Here is a 20,776-nt window from a genome sequence, read left to right on the forward strand (position 1 = left end):
AGAAATCACCACTTCTTTCTAATGTACCAGTGGCCCCATGTGTTGGTACCACCCTTTTAGTATCCCCCCGCCCTTTATTTGCTGCATGTGGTCCTGGATTGCGAATTAGGAGATTTGAGTCCTATTCCTGCTCTGCCACTGACCTGCTGTGTGATCTTGGACAAATCATTTTCTCTCTCTTTTCTTATTTGTAAATAGGGGATAATGTTACTTTCCCACTTTTCTACACTGCTTTGAGATCCACAGATGAGAAGCACTGCAGCAGGGTGGTGGTGTTATTGCAAAGGCAACTGTGGTTTTTTTAACTGTGCTTTTATTACAGAAATACGAACTGGGAGTTGCTCTAAGGCTCCTCATTCAGTTTTTTTTAATGCAAAAGAGCAAGTTAAATGGGACATAGTGGGGGTAGGGAGGTAAGGGGAGCCAGATTGAAGGTTTTGGCTGCCTTTGCAGGTAAAGTATGTAATATTTTAAAAGAGGAAAATATTAATCTCTTGTATTTTATTTTCTATAGCAGGGGTAGGGATTTCTCTCCCATCTATTCCCTTGGGAGTTGGTATGTAGCCATGATACACATGTACAGTGGCCTTGCTGCCCACTCAGCACAGTGCTTTTAATAATCTTTGTCTAAAGCTGTACTCTGATAGACTGTAATGATGCTTCTGTTTTCTAGGGGTTGTTACAGTAGGAAAATCTGCTCCTTGCTTTGAGGTTTTAGTACAATTATGTCTCATCTGTCTTGGGTTGTTGCACTATAGAAGGTACTTATCCTACAGTGCACTTCAGAAATAAAAAGATTTAGCATTGTTCTGCATGAATAATGCACACACTGGTTTCTTCTCTACAGATAAACAGAGGTCACATGACAACAGAAGCTAAGAGGGCTGCCAAGATGGAAAAAAAGATGAAGATTTTGCTTGGTGGTTACCAGTCTCGGGCAATGGGACTCATGAAACAGTTAAATGATTTGTGGGACCAGATTGAACAGGCTTACCTGGAGTTACGTACTTTTGAGGAGTTAAAGAAACATGAAGACGCTGCTATTCCCAGGAGACTGGAGGTAGGATTCCTAAACACCACTTCAGTGGATCGTCTAGGAGCACAGAAACAGAGAACCGTTTGTTTAACAGTGTTAAATTTGCATGGGCTGCTGCTGCTCGTTGGCTACATTAAGTTTTTAATACTGCATTTTTTTAAATTAATGTCAAGTTCTTTTCTTCTGCGTAACTATTCAGGTTCTTACACTGTTTCCCATCACTGTAGTATCTGAGATCCTGTGCCATGTTAAAGCTGAGGCTGATCTTTTTATTGTTGCTTCTTCCTACCCTTGTTTGTTTTATTGTGTTTTGGTTTTTTAATCTCATACAACACAAACTGTTTGATTTAGCAGAAGTTATGTTACCTAGTTATTTTTAGTTGACTTCTAATATATTGAGATGGATCCATTGCTGAAGTCAATGGGATTTATGACCGTTTACGCAAGCTGTAGATAGGCCTGTTATCTCTTCATATGTTAGTCTTAACAAAGAGTATTAAGGCTATGGTCATCTTTAAATAAGAAAAAGTAGTAGAGGAACCATATCAGGATGGGCATATAACTGTGTAGTATGCCTGCTTTCCTCACCTATTTCTACACAATGAAAAAGGTCCAGTTTGGATAAGGTTGTTTTCACATGAAAAGGCATGCTTACTACAAGCAGCATAACTTTAGAAGTTTGAAAAGAGGATATTTTTATAAGAGGTTGAAGACACTTGACCTTCACATTTGTGTGTCATTTAAAAGCACCAAGGCCACGTAGATATCTGGAATGTAGATACATTAATTTGCCTCTGTAAATGAGTATGATAACGCTGTATTGGGATTTTTTTCAATGTTGACATCCAGCATCACCGGTCTGTTTCAAAAACTAAACTATTGAATGACTTAAATTGATAGTGTATATAATGCATTGTTTTCAAATTAATCATCTGATTTCTTATGCATATAACTGGAAAAATAGGAAATAGGGATAAGAAGATATGGGCTTCATATAGGATCTGAGATGGTCAAGGTGACTACAGAACAGCAGCTGTATTCTCTTCTCCCTCTTGTATTTAAAAAAAAAAAATACAGCTAGGTTTAATTCCAAGTGCTTATGGTAGGAGAAGATATATGAAGTGGGAAGAAGCCACTTTCATTTTCAGATACCAAGCCGTGTGTGCAGTGTTGGCAATTAGAAAGACCTTGTTTTTATTTTACAACAAAGCAAACTATCTGGAAGTCATTCAGGGGAAGGAAATGTGGAACAGCACCCATACATCACCCTTCTATGCAGTTACTTTTCTATAGCATGCTTTAAAAACCTGGTGCTGATTGTTCACTAATTGTCCCCATTTTGTTAAGTATCATCAGCAGTCTCACTTAAGGCAATTTATGAGAACTGGATGTATTTACATACCTACGTAGGGAATTTCATGTAAGAAACTGAAAACTCCCTGCACTTTTTCCCATATTATTTTATCCAAAATCTTTGGAGTACACTGCCTTGCCGTCCTAAATGCATCACTGTTTTATTGAACAGTGTATGCCCTGTGGTTCAAAAGTATCACTTATTTTTCTGCTGCTCCTAACTGGCCAGATTTTGATTTCTAAGAGACATTGTTACATATATTAGTAGGTCAGGTGACTAGTGCTCTGTGTACCCCTCCTTGAATGAATCTGCTCTGAACCCAAAGCTGGTCATAGTCATTCAGTAGTGAATACTCTAGTGCATGGGTTCTCACAACAAAATTTTTGGTGGCCTCAGAGTCCAGCCACCAACTCTTGCTGGTGGCTCCTCTGACAAACCCATCTCTCTGTCCCTGCCTCCCATGGCCCTTCATCGAGAGCCCTCCCCAGGGAAGGTGGGTCAGGGACTCACTGGCAACCTATGGAGTCCCAGCCTCCACATGCCCTGACGAACGAACACTGCAGCCGCCTCCACTGGCAAGATCTGCCTCCGATGCCAAGCATATTGGCCCCACTCGTCTCCAAGGAGGCTGCACCATGCAGGGCGCTGATCCCTGCTGGCGGTGCCACTGTAAACACCAAGGCAGCACATCTCACTGTCCTTGGTAACAGCTATTCAGGAGCAACAGCTGGGCACTGCAGGGAGGGGCTGCTGCTTTGCTCCCCACTCTCAGTCCCTGCCGCTGCTTTAGAAGCTGTCGTGGCTGCAAAAAAATCCACTAGTGGCCACATTTTAGAAACACTGCTCTAGGCAGTAGCATGTGCTAGAGTTTGCAGCAGCTCCGCTCTTATTGTGGACTGCAGTGTACACAAGCAAATAGGAAATGGCAGCCATAAGACATTATAGCCAGGATCTTAATCAGGTAAACCAATGTAGTATGCCAATAGGTTGGGAGCCACTGGTATTAAATTATCATTTGAGTTGGAAACTAATTAATAGTGCACACAGGAAAATTGTGAAGAGTTTTTGTTAATCAGAATAAGAATGGCTGGTCTTTAAAATTGTGTCATTAGGTTAATACAAGAGCTAGTCAGTCAGGAATCTGCTATTTTGTCAAAGCCAAAACATATCAGTTTTGATGAAGCTTTAGAGAGAGACGGGCAATCTCTATAGCTTAGTGGTTCTGGCACAGGTCTGGGATGCAGAAGACCTTGCTGTGCCTGTTTCAAAGCTGTTTTTCACCCCAGGGCTGGTCTACACTGAAAATTTACATCAGCGTTGTTACGTCTCTCAGGTGTGTGGAAAAAATCCACGCCCTTGAGGGATGTAGCTATGCTGATCTAACTCCCAATATAGACCCTACCCTTAGGTCAATAGAAGAATTCTTCTGCCCACCTATCTACTGCCTTTTGGGGAGGTGGATTAATTACAGCAATGGGAGAAGCCCTCCAGTCACTAGTGAGTGCCTCCACTGAAGGGCTACAGCATCGTAGCATTTTAAGTGTACACGTAGCCTGATCACTCTGAACTTGCTCCAGTGCGGAGTGAAAGCAAACTTTGTTACCTTGAAAGTTGCCGCAAAATAAAATTGTCGGCATCCTCCGGTCGGCTCTAGTTATAACTGGCAAAAGCAATAAAATGAAATCCTTTTTCACGCAATGTAACTGAACTGTGGAACTCCTTTGGCACAGGATGTCATTGAGGCCAAAAACTTGGCAAGAGTTAAAAAGCTAAAAATAACTAATACAAACAGTTTTTGGAAGAGACATTAAATCTAAGACATGGGATTTTAAACTAATTTAACCAGGGATTAGGAAGAGACCTAATGTGGGGAGCACATCTTCCCATACCTGCGTAAGGCTTCTTGCATTCCGCTGCAGCAGCTGGGACTGGCCACTCTGAGACAGGACACTGGACTAGATGGACCACAGCTCTGATCCAGGATAGCAATTCCTGTGTTTCTAAACCAATCAAATAGCATTTCTATCTCAGACAACACTCTTTGGTCTCAAGGAAAAATACAACCCATGCTAACTCAGTGTGATATAGTGTAAATTGTGGACAACTAACCAGTTGTTACATTTTCTTTTCCTATTAGTGTCTAAAAGAAGACGTGCAGCGGCAGCAAGAGCGAGAGAAGGAGCTCCAGCAGAGATTCGCAGACTTTATGCTGGATAAGGAGACTTTTCAATCAAAATATTGAAGCACAAAATTACTTGGTTGTTTGATGTCACATTTTTCAAATGCACGGATACTTCTCCTGCATCTTGCCATCCATGTGTCAGAAATCAAGCGTAGGTAAATTTGCAACTCTTTGCATTTTGTGTTTTTTGTAAATGGACTGTCATTGTACCAAATGTTCTAGGTGTGAACGGCTTGGTTCAATATTCGAGATTTGGATTTAAACGTCCAGGACTTTGATATTAAAAGAAAAAATCACACTGGGATTTTTTTAGCCATGTTGTTGTTTGCTAGGGTTATTGCTGATTCATGCTCCTAGTGTCTTCCCGTTCTTAAGATCTACCAAACATATACCTGCAGTATATGTGCTTGTGAATAATGTCTCTTGAATAAACCTGGAATGTAAAGAAATATATAAAAAGATATGTTTGTCTCTTACTTGGAATGGAATCTTGAAGAAAAGAAAAGGAAATATCTGTTTCATGCTAATGAGAAAGCCTTTCTTTTACTTTACTGTCAAACAATTAAGAGCTATGTTATCGGTAAGGGCATATGTGTAGTATAACTAGGGGACATATACATAGGATTGGAAGGGATCTCCTGGGTTATCCAGTCCAGTTCCCTGCTATTGCAGGCAAGCCAGCTAAAACTAAAGACTCCCAATTATTTTATGCATATGTCACTCAATGCTCTTTTTTAACATCTGGCTATCCAGTGATCATATTGATACATAAAAGGATTGAAGAAATAAGGTTAGCTTTACCTTTCCCACTGAGGAATAGGGTATTTTTTTTCAAAAGCACTCAGCATTAGCCTAGCTGCTCCCATCAACACCAATGGGAATTTTACCTCTGAATTCAGGGGGAATGGAATTAGGCCAGCTCTGAGCACTTCTGAAATTCCTACTGTAATAGTATCTCTCCTCTTGGTTTAGCTGACAATTAATTTATTGGATGAGATCCTAACCCACATTTTGGCCCCATAAACTGGGTGAAAAGGCTGGAGTAGTATAAAGGGGTACTAAAAGCACTTGATCCAGCTAGGGAAAAACCTGACGAAGGCAACCACAGGCTGCCTTGTAAGGCCCCTTCACAAGCCCAGCTATAGATTGTATGTTGAGGGCAGGAGGGTATAACTGGGCCTTGGTCACAGCACACAATGCTATGGAGAATCCTGGACAGTACTATTGAAACCACCTTAGCCCTCCTCCTCCTGGGCTGCGAGTTTTGTACTGCACCTCTTAGATGCTCAGCACAGAATTGCACCCTCTGTTTTTGCGCTACCAACCTTCTGACCGTAACACTCTCCCTATAAATCATAAGGGTGGGACTTGTGTTCCTAACACACCAAGCAACTTCTCAGAATCCCATCCCAAATCTTTTTCTCTTTGTTGTTCTGGCTAATCTGAGACAATAAAGATTTGGGTTTTACTATAATGTATATGCCTGTGGGTTTTTAAGTGTTACTTTCATATTGTTTTCTAACATTTTTTAACTACATCCCTTGTTCCTTTCCCCTTTTTTTTCTGCTTCAGATAATCTCATCAAAAAAAGCTATCCGATTAGACAGAACCTATTTTCCATAAACCCATGTTGATTGGCATTAATTATATTATCCTCCTTTAATTCTTTATTAATCAAATTCCTGTAAAAGGTGCTCCATCATCTCACCTGAGATCTGTATCAGAGTGAGAGGCCTGTAATTACTCAGGTCCTCGTGTTTACCTTTTAAATATTTGCACAACATTACCTTTCTTCCAACTTCTGGAACTTCCCTGGTGTTCCAAGACTTATTGAACATCAACATCAACAGTCCAGGGAGCCCCTCAGCCAGCTCTTTTAAAAGTCTTGGATGCCAGTTATCTATACCTGCTGATTTAAAAACAGTTGTTTGCTCTTTTATTCATGTACTCCACAAACAGCTGACTTTTTTTAAATTTAATTGATAGCACTGAAAAACCTCATTAGACTGCTGAGAGATCATGCAGGGTCTCAGTGCTAATGAGTATATAGTAGAACTTCAGAATTACAAACACCTTGGAATGGGGGTTGTTCATAACACTGAAATGTTTGTAACTGAACAAAACATGATGGTTGTTCTTTCAAAAGTTTACAACTGAACATTGACTTAATACAGCTTTGAAACTTTACTATGCAGAAGAAAAATGCTGCTTTTAACCATCTTAATTTAAATGAAACGAGCACAGAAACAGTTTCCGAACCTTGTCAAATCTTTCTTTAAACTTTCCCTTAATTTTTTTAGTCATTTACATTTAACATAGTGCTGTACTGTATGTGCTTTTTTTATTCTGTTTTGTTTCTGCTGCTGCCTGTGATTGCCTCCTTCCATTTCCAGATGAGATGTGTGGTTGACTGGTCAGTTCATAACTCTGAGGTTCTATTGTAATTTTAAATCCTACGTTTACTTGATTACAGCATGCCCATTACATTGCAGTCCTTATGGGAAGAACCTTGGAGGGCAGCATGAAGATCTTAGGTATGCAGATTTCTGTTTAAAGCATCAGCAGTGGCCATCATTTTCACTGCTGGATTGGGCAATTTGGAAAGGCATCGATAGTCTGTATCTGACTCCACTGATTATTGATGAGAGGATTAGCAGCCCTTCAAAATCTTTCTTTCTTCAATAACAGATTCATTAGAGTGAGGATCTCATCATAAGTATTAACACAGCTCAAATTATTTTCTTTACTTTTGTGTGTGTGTGTTTTGTTTTTAACTGCATCAGAGAAAGTGTCTTTAAAGAATAAAGAAAATAAGGATCAATCTTGCATTTTGGTTATTTTAACCTTGGTGTATATATAAAAGGAAAATCTTGTAATGCGTATCGTGTGTTATACAGCAGTTCTTGTGGTTGTATAGTAGCTGGAGATTTTAACAAAACCCCTTTTAGGTTTACCACAACCACAGTTGGGATTCTTCCCTTTCTTGTTGAGGAAAGCAACAGAGTCTTTGAGGTTTCCTGCATTTCTTCTTGACAGTTCCATGCCAAGTAGGTACTCGAACCTTCTGCCTCTGACCATATGCTCTGTGATGGCAAGTTAAAGGACAGAGTCATCATGAAAAGTCACATTTCTCTCTGAAATGTGTGTACCTGCTGTAGTTATTCATACCTGAGGTTACTGCATTTGAAAGAAGTTTGCAGAAATCTTATTGTTTGCTTCCTGTCTTGACAGCACTTTGTGTATAGTTATTTTCACTGTTTTCCCTGTCTTTAGTCAGTTTCTGCCTTGTAGAAAAGATTCTTATTAAAGATCAATAAGGAAGCAGAAAAACACTTTCCTAACTCCAGCTGTGGTCTCTTTACACTGCTCCAGCCCTTCTATCCAGTACAGAGGGACCACAAAAGCCCCATATCTAGCCAGGGGAGGATTCCCCTAGCACAGGCACTGCAAAAGATGCTTCCTCAGAACATCATTGCAAGCCCTGTTGAAGGGCGTGTGCTGGAGGTGAGAGGGGAATGTCTAGGGCAGGGCTCCTACATGTAGCATGAGTGGAGATTCTGGGCAGTGCTGTGACCCATAGAATAGCCAGTGGAGGCTGCTGATATGTAGACCTTGTCTACAGTGGGAGTTATTTCGGAATAGTTATTCCTCATTAACTATTCCTTATTAACTCCATTGTGTGAATGCTCTTATTCTGGAGCAGACTGCTTTGCTCTGAATTAGCATAAATCTGGAATAAGAATGTCTGCACATGGGAATTAATCAGAAATAATTTATTTGCTTTAAATTCGTGCCCTGCCTTCTTCCTGATTAATTTTCATGTGTAGACAAGCCCTCAGTGTAGACAGACCACCGGAAGCCTTCCCAGTCCCCGGAGCAGCCCAGGATCAGGAAGGTTCAAAGGCGTCTTAAAGCCACCATAAGTCCATGTCCTTCTGGGCTGTGCATTCAAGAGAATCTCGCCCTTAGTTTTGTGTTTTGTCCTTAAAAGGAACCTCAAACTGGAATTTAAAAAAAAAGGAAGTTGATAGCAGCCCTTGAAGAAGGTAGATAATGCACATGAGTCCCTGACAGTCAGGGTCCTTACATTAAAGTACTTAAGTTCTGCAGTGTCAAGTGTGAGCAGAAAATTGGGCCCAGATCCACAAAGGGGCTTGGATGTCGCACCACTGCGTGTCATGGCACATAATTTTTGAAAAAAATCACAGGAACGTGACTGTGATCCCAACAAGCCTGAGATAGGTGTCTAGGCACTGGACAGGGAGAGCTAGGTGCCTTAGACTGTGATCCCACAAAGCCACCACTCTAGGCAGGGGGCTGCTTAAGCTAGCCGTTAGGAGACTCTGCCCAGAGGGATGTGTGCTAAGCCCCACATCTCTCTTGGAATCATAGAACCACAGGGTTAGATGGGACCACAAAGGTCATGTAGCCTAACCTGCTGCCAAGATGCAGGATTTGTTGTGTCTAAACCATCCAAGACTGATGGCCATCCAGCCTCTTTTTGAAATCTTCCAGTAAAGGAGATTCCATGACTTCTCTAGGCAGTTTGTTCCATTGTCCTACTGTTCTTACAGTTAGGAAGCATATCCTGAGATTTAATATAAATATCATATATTGTAGTTTGAATCCATTGCCTCTTGTCCTGCCCTCTGTGACAAGAGAAACAACTTTTCTCCACCTTTTCTATGGCAGCCTTTCAAGTATTTGAAGACTGCTATAAGGTCTCCCCTTAATGTCTTTTCCAAACTAAACATACACAGTTCCTTCAGTCTTTGCTCATATGGCTTGCATTCCATGCCTTTGTTCATCTTTGTCGCTCACCGCTGGATTTATTCCAGTTTCTCTACATTCTTTCTATACATCGGTGACCAGAATTGGACACAGTGCTCCAGCTGAGACCTAACCAGTGCTGAGTGGAGTGGTACTATCATCTCCTGTGACTTGCATGCTATGCCCCGTTAATGCAACCTAAAATTGCATTTCCTTTTTGTGTGTGTGTGTGTGTGTGTGTGTGTGTGCGCGCACGCGCAACAGCATCACATTGTTGACTCATGTTGAGGTTCCCAGATCTCTTTCAGAAGTGCTGCTGCCAAGCCAGTTATCCCTCATTCTGTATTTGTGCATTTGGTTTTTCTTCCCTAAGTTAGCACCTTACATTTGTCTTTAGTGAATTTCATTTTGTTGTCTATAGCCCAGTTCTCCAATTTATCAAGATCCCTCTGAATTTTAGCTCTATTCTTCAAAGTGTTTGCAACCCCCTGTAGCTTTGTATCACCTGCAGATTTGATCAGTATGCTTTTATTCCTACATCCAGGTCATTAATAAAGATGTTAAATAACACCATCTCCAGAGCAGATCCCTGCAGAACCCCACTAGAGACCTCCCTGCAATCTGACATTCCATTAATAGTTACTCTGAGGTTTTTTAACCATTTATATATCTACTTAATTGTAGTTCTGCCAACCCCGCATTTATCCAGCTTACTTATCAGAATGTCATGTGGGACTGTGTCAAAAGCCTTGCTGAAGTCCAGGTATATGGTATCGACTGCATTCCCTACCCACCAAATCAGTTACCCTGTCAAAAAAGGAAATCAAGCTGGTTTGGCATGATTTGATTTTAATAAATCCATGCTGGCTGCTAGTGATAATAGAATCATAGAACTGGAAGGGACCTCAAGAGGTCATCTAGTCCTTTCCCCTGCACTCAAGGCAGGACTAAATATTATCTAGACCATCCCTGACAGGTGTTTGTCCAATCTGCTCTTAAAAATCCCCAATGATGGAGATTCCACCATCTCCCTAGGCAATTTATTCCAGTGTTTAACCACTCTGACAGTTAGGAAGTTTTTCTTAATGTTCAACCTAAACCGCCCTGGCTGCAATTTAAGCTCATTGCTTCTTATCCTATCCTCAGAGGTTAAGAACAATAATTTTTCTCCCTCCTCCTTGTAACAATCTCTTATGTACTTGAAAACTGTTATCATGTCCCCTCTCAGTCTTCTCTTCTCCAGACTAAACAAACCCAATGTTTTCAATCTTCCCTCATTGGTCATGTTTTCTAGACCTTTAATAATAATTTTTGCTCTTCTCTGGACTTTCTCCAGATGGTCCACATCTTTCCTGAAAAGTGGTGCCCAGAACTGGACACAATACTCAGCTGAGGCCTAATCAGTGCGGAGTAGAGCAGAAGAATTGCTTCTCGTGCTTTCCTTACCACACTCCTGCTAACACATCCCAGAATGATGTTTGCTTTTTTTGCAACAGCGTTACACTGTTGAATCATATTTAGCCTGTGATCCACTATGACCCCCAGATCCCTTTCCACAGTACTCCTGCCTAGGCTGTCATTTCCCATTTTGTATGTGTGCAACTGATTGTTCCTTCTTAAGTGGAGTACTTTGCATTTGTCCTTATTGAATTTCATCCTATTTACTTCAGACCATTTCTCCAATTTGTCCAGATCACCCCTTGAACTCCTGGTTCATATCCTCCCTCCTTTTGAGAGGCAGAAGGGATTTGACCAGGGATCTGTCCCCTCTCTGGTGAATGTTCTAACCACTAGGCTAATTAAACAATTTAATTGGGTCAGTGAAATTAAAGTGGAACAACTTCAATAGGAGAGAGTGAGGGAGCCCCATATCAGATTATTCAATGGTGTAGTGATTTTCTTTTCATCCTTTGGAATCAGACTTGGTATTTTTGTACAGGATCAGTCCTCAGCTGAGGCCTACTCCAAAGCCCATTGAAGTTTGTTGAGAGACTGCCATTCACTTCATTAGGCTTTGGATCAGGCACCTGGTGAAGTTAATGGGGAACTGTGTTGATTTACACCAGCTGAGGATCAGGATCCTGCAGATGACCACATTAAACAAGACGACGGGGGAGATTTTCAAAGGCACAAAGGGTAGTTAGGTTGCCACTGAAAATCAAAAGGGATCAAGTCATAGAATAGCCGGGTTAGAAGGGACCTCAGGAGGTCATCTAGTCCAACCCCCTGCTAAAAGCAGACCAATCCCCAATTTTTGCCCCAGATCCCTAAATGGCCCCCTCAAGGGTTGAGTTCACAACCCTGGGTTTAGCAGGCCAGTGCTCAAACCACTGAGCTATCCATCCTCCCCTCAGTCCTTCATATTCTATGAAGCAAGTCCCTAACTCCCATCAGTGCCTGGACAAATCTATCTTCTCCACAGTGAACATTGCATTTAGCCACACAGTGTCCATCATTTTGACAAATTACAAGTTATTAGCAGTCTAGCAGCTGTAAGTGAAGCCTAGAACATTGAGGCCAAAATTTGCGTTGGTACCATAATCAATATTTCATCACCAATTTGGCTGGAATGGTGGCTGTTGAGGGTGTTCAGCACCTTTGAAAATGTGGCCCCTTTTCAAAGGTGTCTTAAAATGTGGCCTAAACATGGATTTTTATGCTTTATATTTCTTTGTCTACAAATCCTACAGCAATAACTTACTCTAGTGTGCAAATGTTGGCTTGATTTTTACTCCCCAAGACAGCACGGTTGCTGAGCAGGATGGCATTATTACAGCCTGGACTTACTCTCCCTCACACTCATCTCCAAAATCCAATGCTTGGAGTTATCCCCCATGCTGTGAGTTCAAAGCAGCACCTGTATAGCAAGTAGGATTTAAAAGTGCAGTATCAAATAGCATTTTCCCCATTGTCTTAGTTTTGTGAAATGCTGGCTGAAAAATAGCCAGGTATTAATTCTAAAAGCAAAAGCAGTTCATGGTCCCTGTAAATGATTCCAGATTCCCCCCTTCCATCATTCTAATGTTGTGACTTGCAAAGCTATTTATTAGCAACTTTGGGACTGGTCCTGTTCTAAGTGAAATAAATGGCATAGCTCATATGGACTGTATAGAGAGCATAAGATACTGGTTTAAGAAAGCACTGAAGCATGTGCTTAATTTTAAGCACGAGAAAATCAGTCCCTCTTCAGCAAAGTCCTGATTCAGTAATGCACTGAAGCACTGCTTAAGTCCCTTGAAGTTGATGGAACAACTCCATGTGTTTAGAGTTAAGCGTGTGCTTAAGTGCTTTGCTGAACGGAGTCCTTAGTGACTTGAAAATATTTAAAAAAAGATGAGTAGCGGTGCATAGCACAGTCACGTCACACTAATGCTGAGGTAGCCTTTCCTCCAGACCCATATTCTTATAATTAATTTTGTGGATGGCTCATAATACTTACCAGTGCCTCATCCATGATAGTAAAATGCATAACAGGTGTGAGAAATGATCACTTGACTCTCGAGCTTCATATTTGAACTCAAGGTTGCCTTTTGTCTTCCTTTCTTTCCTTTGTTTGGCACAGGATTTGTTAGGGGCTGTCGTTGGGCCAGGGTTGGGCTTCTCAAGAAATCTCCCTTTCAAGTTAAAGTCAAAGGTTTTCCACATCTTGGATTAGACCGGACTTGCCTCATTAGATCATTTTAATGTTTACAGGTTGTAACAGTGGTTCTGATGTATTCAAATTACTTAAAGATTTCTCAAAGGAAACTCAAGTACCTCTTTTAAGATCATTTATGTACATTGATAGCATTTATGAATTGTGATGCATGGAAATGGAGACTATATTTCTTATTTAGTCAGTTCATATGTCAGATCCCTTGCCAAGTATATGCTACAGGTGAATGTTGCTTGGGATTGGACAAAAAATGCTCTTAAAAAAACAAAAAACATGTGGGGTCCATTTTGTGAAATCATCATGCCTGTAACATTTTAAACCATTGTAAGCATGGAAACCTTGGCTCCATTGAAATCAATGGCAAAATTTCACCCTGTTTATATCCGATTAGTCTTTCTGTAAAGAGAGGGAAAAGATAGATAGTCACTTATATTTAATAGTTTCATAAGCCAGGCCAACAGCTCACCAAATTAAAAGGAATTCTTTTAACTTGATCTCCTGCAAGATCTTGTGCCAGAACTAACTCCATTAAAGAGAAATAAATCTCCTGCCCGCACATCAGATGCAAAGGCACCGACTGAATTGTTTGTTTCACTAAATAGTTAGCTAACTCTTCCACTGATGCACAGGGTCTTAGTAAAACTCATCATTATAATTTTGAACCACCATGCAAGCACTGTACATGTAACCTGATTAGCATAGTGTAATTATCACAGGATGTTGGCAAGACTACCACCATAGCTATATCTTTAGAAAGACTAGATAGCTATAAACATGATTGATGATCATATATTTATGTTAGTGAAGAGTGATTTCAAACCAAAGGGCATATAAAGACTGCAGGTAAAGCCAGGAAGGTATCCCTGTCGCCTTCCAGCTTCCCTAAATCAAACACAGCCAAACCAACATATAAGACAAAGACCAGGTGTGTACAGCCTTAGGGTACATCCTCACAGCAAAACAAAAACCCACAGTAGCAAGTCTCAGAGCTCAGGTCAACTGAGTCGGGCATTTTGGGCTTGGGTTGGGGCCCGGACTCCAAGACTCTTCCCCCATCACCACGTTTCAGGGCCCAGACTTCAACCCAAGCCCAAATCTCTACACTGCTTTTTAGTTACACAGCATGAGCCCAAGTCAGTTGCCCTGGGCTCTGAGACTAGCTTCTGTGCAGTGGTGTTTTTTTTTGTTTGTTTGTTTTGCTGTGCAGACGTACCCTAAGGCTGTACACACCTGGTCTTTGTATTGTATGCTGGTTTGGCTGTGTTTGATTTAGGGAAGCATCCGAAGTCTAAACGCCAAAGATTTTCATTACCCTTTGCCTGGCACTTTAATAGTATTCTTAGCTGAAAAGAGAAAATGCCAGATGTTCATTTTTTAAGTTGAGGAGGAAACTGAGACAAGTTGGGAGCAGTTTGCATGATGGCAAAGGAGGAGCGACATTATTTCATGTCCCACCGCTCTAAAAAATTGATCCTGCTGTGCTTCAGAATTCTTAACAAAACAAACCATTGGCATGTGGCAGCCACCTAAATGTTCCATGTGTTCTTGTACTCAATGCTTTTTTTGCCTCTGTCTTCACGAACAAGGTCAGCTCCCAGACTGCTGCACTGGGCAGCACACCATGGGGAGGAGGTGACCAGTCCTCTGTGGAGAAAGAAGTGGTTTGGGACCATTTAGAAAAGCTGGACGAGCACAAGTCCATGGGGCCGGATGCGCTGCATCCGAGAGTGCTAAAGGAGTTGACGGATGTGATTGCAGAGCCATTGGCCATTATCTTTGAAAACTCATGGCAATCGGGGGAGGTCCCGGACAACTGGAAAAAGGCTAATGTAGTGCCCATCTTTAAAAAAAAAAAAAAAGGGAAGAAGGAGGATCCTGGGAACTACAGGCCAGTCAGCCTCACCTCAGTCCTTGGAAAAATCATGGAGCAGGTCCTCAAGGAATCAATTCTGAAGCACTTAGAGGAGAGGAAGGTGATCAGGAACGTCAACATGGATTCACCAATGGCAAGTCATGCCTGACCAACCTGATTGCCTTCTATGATGAGATAACTGGCTCTGTGGATATTGGGAAAGCGGGATTGGTCATGCTTTGAGCAGGGGGTTGGACTAGATGACCTCCTGAGGTCCCTTCCAACCCAGATATTGTATGATATGATTCTTTCATTGCTGAGATCACCAAGGGAGAGGAAAATTGTGGGGCGAGCCTGGCAGAGAGAATTGAGAGAGGAAAGACCAATGACAGTTCATAAATATACAGAGACAATGATCCTGCAGCTTAAGAAAGGTCTCCCTTCTGCCTGCTTTGCAGTTATGCCCAAATAAACACATGGGGCTGCATCTTCCTCTGGTGTAAATCAGCATTGACTCCAGTGGAGCTGTTCTGATGTACATCAGATTAGGCTCTGGCCCATGGGAAGAGAATAAATGAAGAGGAGGCATGAGTAGCGAACCACTGAGATTCACAGCACCTGTTTATTGTCTTGTGAAACACTTAGCTTGCTAATGAGCACATGGTATAATTGCTTGCTTAGAGCATGTTTGCTCCAGGAACGGCACAATGATACATGGATATTGTCCCACTCATGGAGGAAACTAAAGCCAACACCAGCCTGTTTTGCTTACGCTGCGCACACGAACTAAAAGAATGAGCTCACCTGAGCTGGAAAGCAGTTTTAAAAAAAACGGACTGCTAACTTATGCAGGGTGTTACCATATTGATGCAGTAACGTATATTGTCAACACTTCTAGCCCAACACATCTAGCACATCTGATACATAAGCTGATATAGTTTAAGTGGTTGAAGCCCTGGAGGATGATCAGTCCATCTCCAGGAGATGCCTTCAGGTGAGTTGCTGAGGGGTTGTTTACTGCATGTGTCTCAATGTCATGTTGGCTCTTCCAACAGAAGCTTTCAGTCCTTCCTTGGCTGATATACATGCGTAAAGTGTAGCCAGTGCTTCCCCCACCTGCTAGCTTGCTCCTTGAAGGCTGACTGAATGTTCAGCTCTCTGTGCTTTGTCCCAGTTCCAGTGCAGATGGGGCCTGCTTCACACAGCTGTTCTCTCTTACAGGCAGGATGGTCCAGTGCTTCAGTTGGTAGCCTGGGCCTCATGTGGCCCAGGTTCAAATCCGCCCTGTGTGAACTTACAGAGCCAAATTCACAAAAATACTTATGAGCCTCAGTCCAGTGTATAGCTGCCACAGATGTTCTGAAAACCACCACACAACTGCCACCTCATCCTTTCGAGGCCGAGGTTTCTGCCCATGGGCGTGTGCAAACCTGCCTAAGTCCTGCTTACACTTGAGCTGCTTGGAGCACTAGCCCAAGCAATGGCCCTGAAGTGGCATGCTCAGTGTCCCCCTGTGGGCATGCTCAGAGCAGACCTACAGGGAGGGCCCTGCAGAAGAGGGGGTGAGCATTACCCTGCAGCCCACTGGTTAGGGCACTGAGGTGGGAAACTCTGCTTTGAATGCCCCCTTCGCCTGATTCAGAGCAGGGAGTTAGACCCAAGTTTCCTACCTCTCAGGTGAGTACTGTAACTACCAGGCTAGTGGGGGTTTGGAGGCAGGTCTCGCCTCTTGGAACTGTTCCACTTTATATAAATAATGAATACGTATTGGTGCCTTTCCCACATCCCAGGCTCTAGAGTCAAACTCTCCCTTTTGCTGGCCCAATGAGCATTTCATTATTTATAGGAAGTGGAACAGCTTCAGCAGGAGAAATTGAGGGTGACCCATCGCAGCACACTGTTTGGTAGGGGGAACAGCTGGAGGAGCTAGGTTCAAGGCTCTGCTCCAAAGCAGGCAGAGCAAGGATTTGAATTTGGGTCTCCTACACAACAGGCAAGTGCCCTAACCAGTGGGCTATTGGCTATAATGAGGTGTGGGTCTCTCTGTCTCTGGTATATCAGGAGAAAGGGCTAAGCGGCTGTAGGCACTCAACTCCAGCAGAGCTCTTCCGCTTTATTTGCCAATTAGAGTCATTACAGCCAGGGGACTAGACCTTGGGGCTTCCAAGTCCTAGGTGAGTGCCCTCACCACCAGGCTATAGTGTCATTCTCTGGCCCTATCACTCATTCATTATTTGTCCAACGGGCAACAGCTTCAATAGGCGAGATTGAGGGAGTCCCACCTCTGAATGTCTCCTAGTTCAGTGGTTAGAGCACTTCCTTGAGAGGTGGAAGACCCTTGTTCTAAATCCTTTCTTCCCATCAGGCAAAGGGGGGAACTGAACTTGGGTCTCCCACATTCCAGGGGGGACTCTAACTCCTGGGCTGAAAGTTGTAAGGGGGGTTGCTGCTCCACCACTGCCCCCATGCCTTGTTTTGTGTGGAATGTGACAGGAGCTTCATTCTCCCAGGAAATGATGTAAGTGCCTAAGCCACCCGATGCCAGGAGAGGGGGGTCTGACTTTGCATCCCAGATAGAAAAATGCACCAAGAGAAGTGAGGAAGTGGGGAGGGGGGCCGAGTCCTCGCTCCTCCCCCCTGAACGTTGCAAGCCACCTGATTGCCGCGGGCAGGAGGGAAGGGGGAGGAGCGAGGAGACGGCGTGCCTCCCCCTGCCTCCCGCAATCAGCTGGCTTGGGACATTCAGGAGGGAGGGGGAACCTGCGCGCTGTATCCTCGCTCTTTTTCCCCCTCCCTCCTGAACGCCGCAAACCAGCTGATTGCGGGAGGGAGGGGGGAGGAGTGAGGACGCGGCCTACTGAATAAAGGGGAAGGAGTGGGGGGGGGGAGAAGAGGCGGGTTAAGGGTGAGGGCTTGGGGGAAGGGGTGGAGTGGGCGGGCCAAGGGTTGAGCCCCCCCCGCCCCTGGTTTTTGCAGAGTAGGGGAAACTGCTGCTGTGCAACCTGCTTCTCCTAGCCTACAGCACCTTCAGCCTCCTTGCCTGCCTCTGTCTCCAGTGCCAGTGGGCTGTGCCTGTGTGAGGTAAAGCGGGGGCACCTCCCAATTATAGTACTGTACTGTATAGCAAAAAAAAAAATTTGCCTGGAACCTAACACCCCTCCCTCCCCCTTTACATTCATTCTTATGGGGAAATCGGATTCGCTTAACATCGTTTCACTTAAAGTCACATTTTTCAGGAACATAACTACAATGTTAAGTGAGGAGTTATGGTACTCATAAGGTCCCCTATATTGTAGTATTCTAAGGGCCAGACTTTCCAACATATTTCAGTGCCAAAAAAATGCAGGGAGGCACTTAGTGGGATTTTCAAAAATGTCGGAGCAGCTTAGCACCTACCTCCCATTGATTTCAATGGGTGTTGGGCCCCTCACCTGTTTTGGTAATTTTGAAAAAGCCACTAGGCACCTCTCTGCATCTTTAGGTTCTAAATACATTTGGAAATCTGGATCAAAGTGCCTCACAATGGATTTTACCTTTGCAGCACCCTTTGAGGTAGGAAGTCTTTACACCTATTTTATAGATGGGAAACTGAGGCACAGGGTAGATGAGGTGATTTGCTCAACGAAGTCGGGGGGGGGGGGCTGGTATCTCAAGTCCCAAGCTAGTACCTGGTCCACAAGACCATCCGTCAGGCTTTCCCCCCATGGTTGGCCAGCCAGGGTGAAGTGACAGAAGGGGCCATGCCACACAAGGGGAGGGTAGAGGCACAACAGTAGAAGTCAGCTGGAGCAAATCCAAAGAAGAGCTTCAAAAAACTAGGGCAGTTTTGAACTGAATCCTATAGAGCCTAATACTATTTGACAGCCAGTCAAACCTAGTCAGTAACACGTCTGAACACCAGCTGAGTGGAAAGAGACACACAAGTCCTATCCCATGAGTTGGTATAGAAAATGAGGGCTGCTTCTGCCAGATCTGCTACAAGAGATGAAAATGGATTGCATAGGCTGGGTGGCCTTTCTCCTCCGTAGGTCAGCCAGCCACATGGCCAAGAGCTATTGCACCCTATGCAGTGCTTGTGTGAAAGACAGAGCCGGATCAGTTGTATTTGTCACTAACTCTTTTAACCTGTTGGCAGGGCGCTATGTACCCTGGCTGTTGCAGTTTCCCAAGGCAACCTGCAGTGATGCTCAAACTGCTTATTACGGAAACCAGCATTATGGCTTGGCCCTCTCTCCTCCTCCCGTTTCCTCCCATCATTTGGATTTTCTATGGCTTTGGGAGCGAAAGTCCCCAACAACTACACAAGCAGTTTGGAGCCTGTCACTTCTCACAGCTGGAAGCAGTTTGCTCATGTATTTTGAGGGCAGCTTGGCACCATGCGCCTGAGTGTCTTAGGAGGATGTTCAAGGAAAGAACAGCTAAGCAGGCGCTGTAATGAAACACATGCACATGTACCTGTGAAAAAATAACCTGACAACTGAGATGCAATCCAGCAAAAGGAAGGAAACTGTAACTTAAGGCTGCCACTGATCGCCTGCTTCAGCTCTGATGTCACAACAACCGGCTTCATAGAGGCATCTTCTGTCTGCAACTGAAGTACTCAATGTTTTTTTTGCCTCAGTCTTCACAGACAGCATCAGCTCCCAAACTGCTACACTGGGCAGCACAGTATGGGAAGGAGTTGCCCTCAGTGGTGAAAGAACAGATTAAGGAATATTTAGAAAAGCTGGACATGCACAAGTCCATTGGTTCGGATCTAATGCATCTGAGGGTGCTGAGGGAGTTGGCTGATGTGATTGTAGAGCCATTGGCCATTATCTCTGAAAACACGTGGCGATCGGGGGAGGTCCCAGAGGATTGGAAAAAGGCAAATATAGTGCCCATCTTTAAAAAAAGGGAAGGAGGAGGATCCTGGGAACTACAGGCCAGTCAGCCTCACCTCAGTCCCTGGAAAAATCATGGAGCAGGTCCTCAAGGAATCAATTCTGAAGCACTTAGAGGAGAAGGTGGTGATGAGGAACAGTCAACATGGATTCACCAAGGGCAAGTCATGCCTCACCAACCTGATTGCCTTCTATGATGAGATAACTGGCTCTGTGGCTATTGGGAAAGTGATGGACATGATATATCTTGACTTCAGCAAAGCTTTTGATACGGTCTCCCACAGTATTCTTGTCAGCAAGTTAAAGAAGTAGGGATTGTATGAATGGACTATAAGATAGATAGAAAGCTGGCTAGATTGTCAGGCTCAATGGGTAGTAATCAATGGCTCGATGTCTAGCTGGCAGCTTGTATCAAGCAGAGTGCCCCCGGGGTCAGTCCTGGCGCTGGTTTTGTTCAACATCTTCATTAATGATCTGGATGATGGGAGGGATTGCACCCTCAGCAAGTTCGTGGATGACACTAAGCTGGGGAGAAAGGTAGGTACGCTGGAGGGTAGGGATAGGGTCCAGAGTGACCTGGCCAAATGGGCGGATTGAGCCAAAAGAAATCTGATGAGGTTCACCAAGGACAAGTGTAGAGTCCTGCCCTTAGGACAGTAGAATCCTCTGCACTGCTTCAGGCTGGGGACCGACTGGCTAAGCGGCAGTTCTGCAGAAAAGGACCTGGAGATTAAAGTAGACGAGAAGCTGGATATGAGTCAACAGTGTGCCTTGTTGCCAAGAAGGCTGCATTAGTAGGAGCATTGCCAGCAGCTCAAAGGAAGTGATTATTCCCCTCTATTCGACACTGTTGATGCCACATCTGGAGTATTGCGTCCAGTTTTGGGCCCCCCACTACAGAAGGGATGTGGACAAATTGGGGAGAGTTCAGTGGAGGGCAATGAAAATGATCAGGAGGATGGGGCATATGACTTATGAGGAGAGGTTGAGGGAACTGGATTTATTTAGTCTGCAGAAGAGAAGAGTGAGGGGGGATTTGATTGT

General features: G+C 43.6%; 1 protein-coding gene across 1 annotated transcript in view; it reads left to right on the forward strand.

The window, feature by feature from the left end:
- Nucleotides 1–5,025, forward strand: part of CDC5L (cell division cycle 5 like) — a 47,692-nt gene extending 42,667 nt beyond the window's left edge. The window contains exons 15-16 of the mRNA XM_038397340.1: nucleotides 848–1,060; nucleotides 4,528–5,025. Coding sequence (XP_038253268.1) covers nucleotides 848–1,060; nucleotides 4,528–4,632 — 318 coding nt within the window. The 3' untranslated portion in view covers nucleotides 4,633–5,025. The remainder of the gene's footprint in view (nucleotides 1–847; nucleotides 1,061–4,527) is intronic.
- Nucleotides 5,026–20,776: the final 15,751 nt, after the last annotated feature.

This window comes from Dermochelys coriacea, chromosome 3 (genome assembly GCF_009764565.3).
Source record: "Dermochelys coriacea isolate rDerCor1 chromosome 3, rDerCor1.pri.v4, whole genome shotgun sequence".
NCBI lineage: Eukaryota > Metazoa > Chordata > Testudines > Dermochelyidae > Dermochelys > Dermochelys coriacea.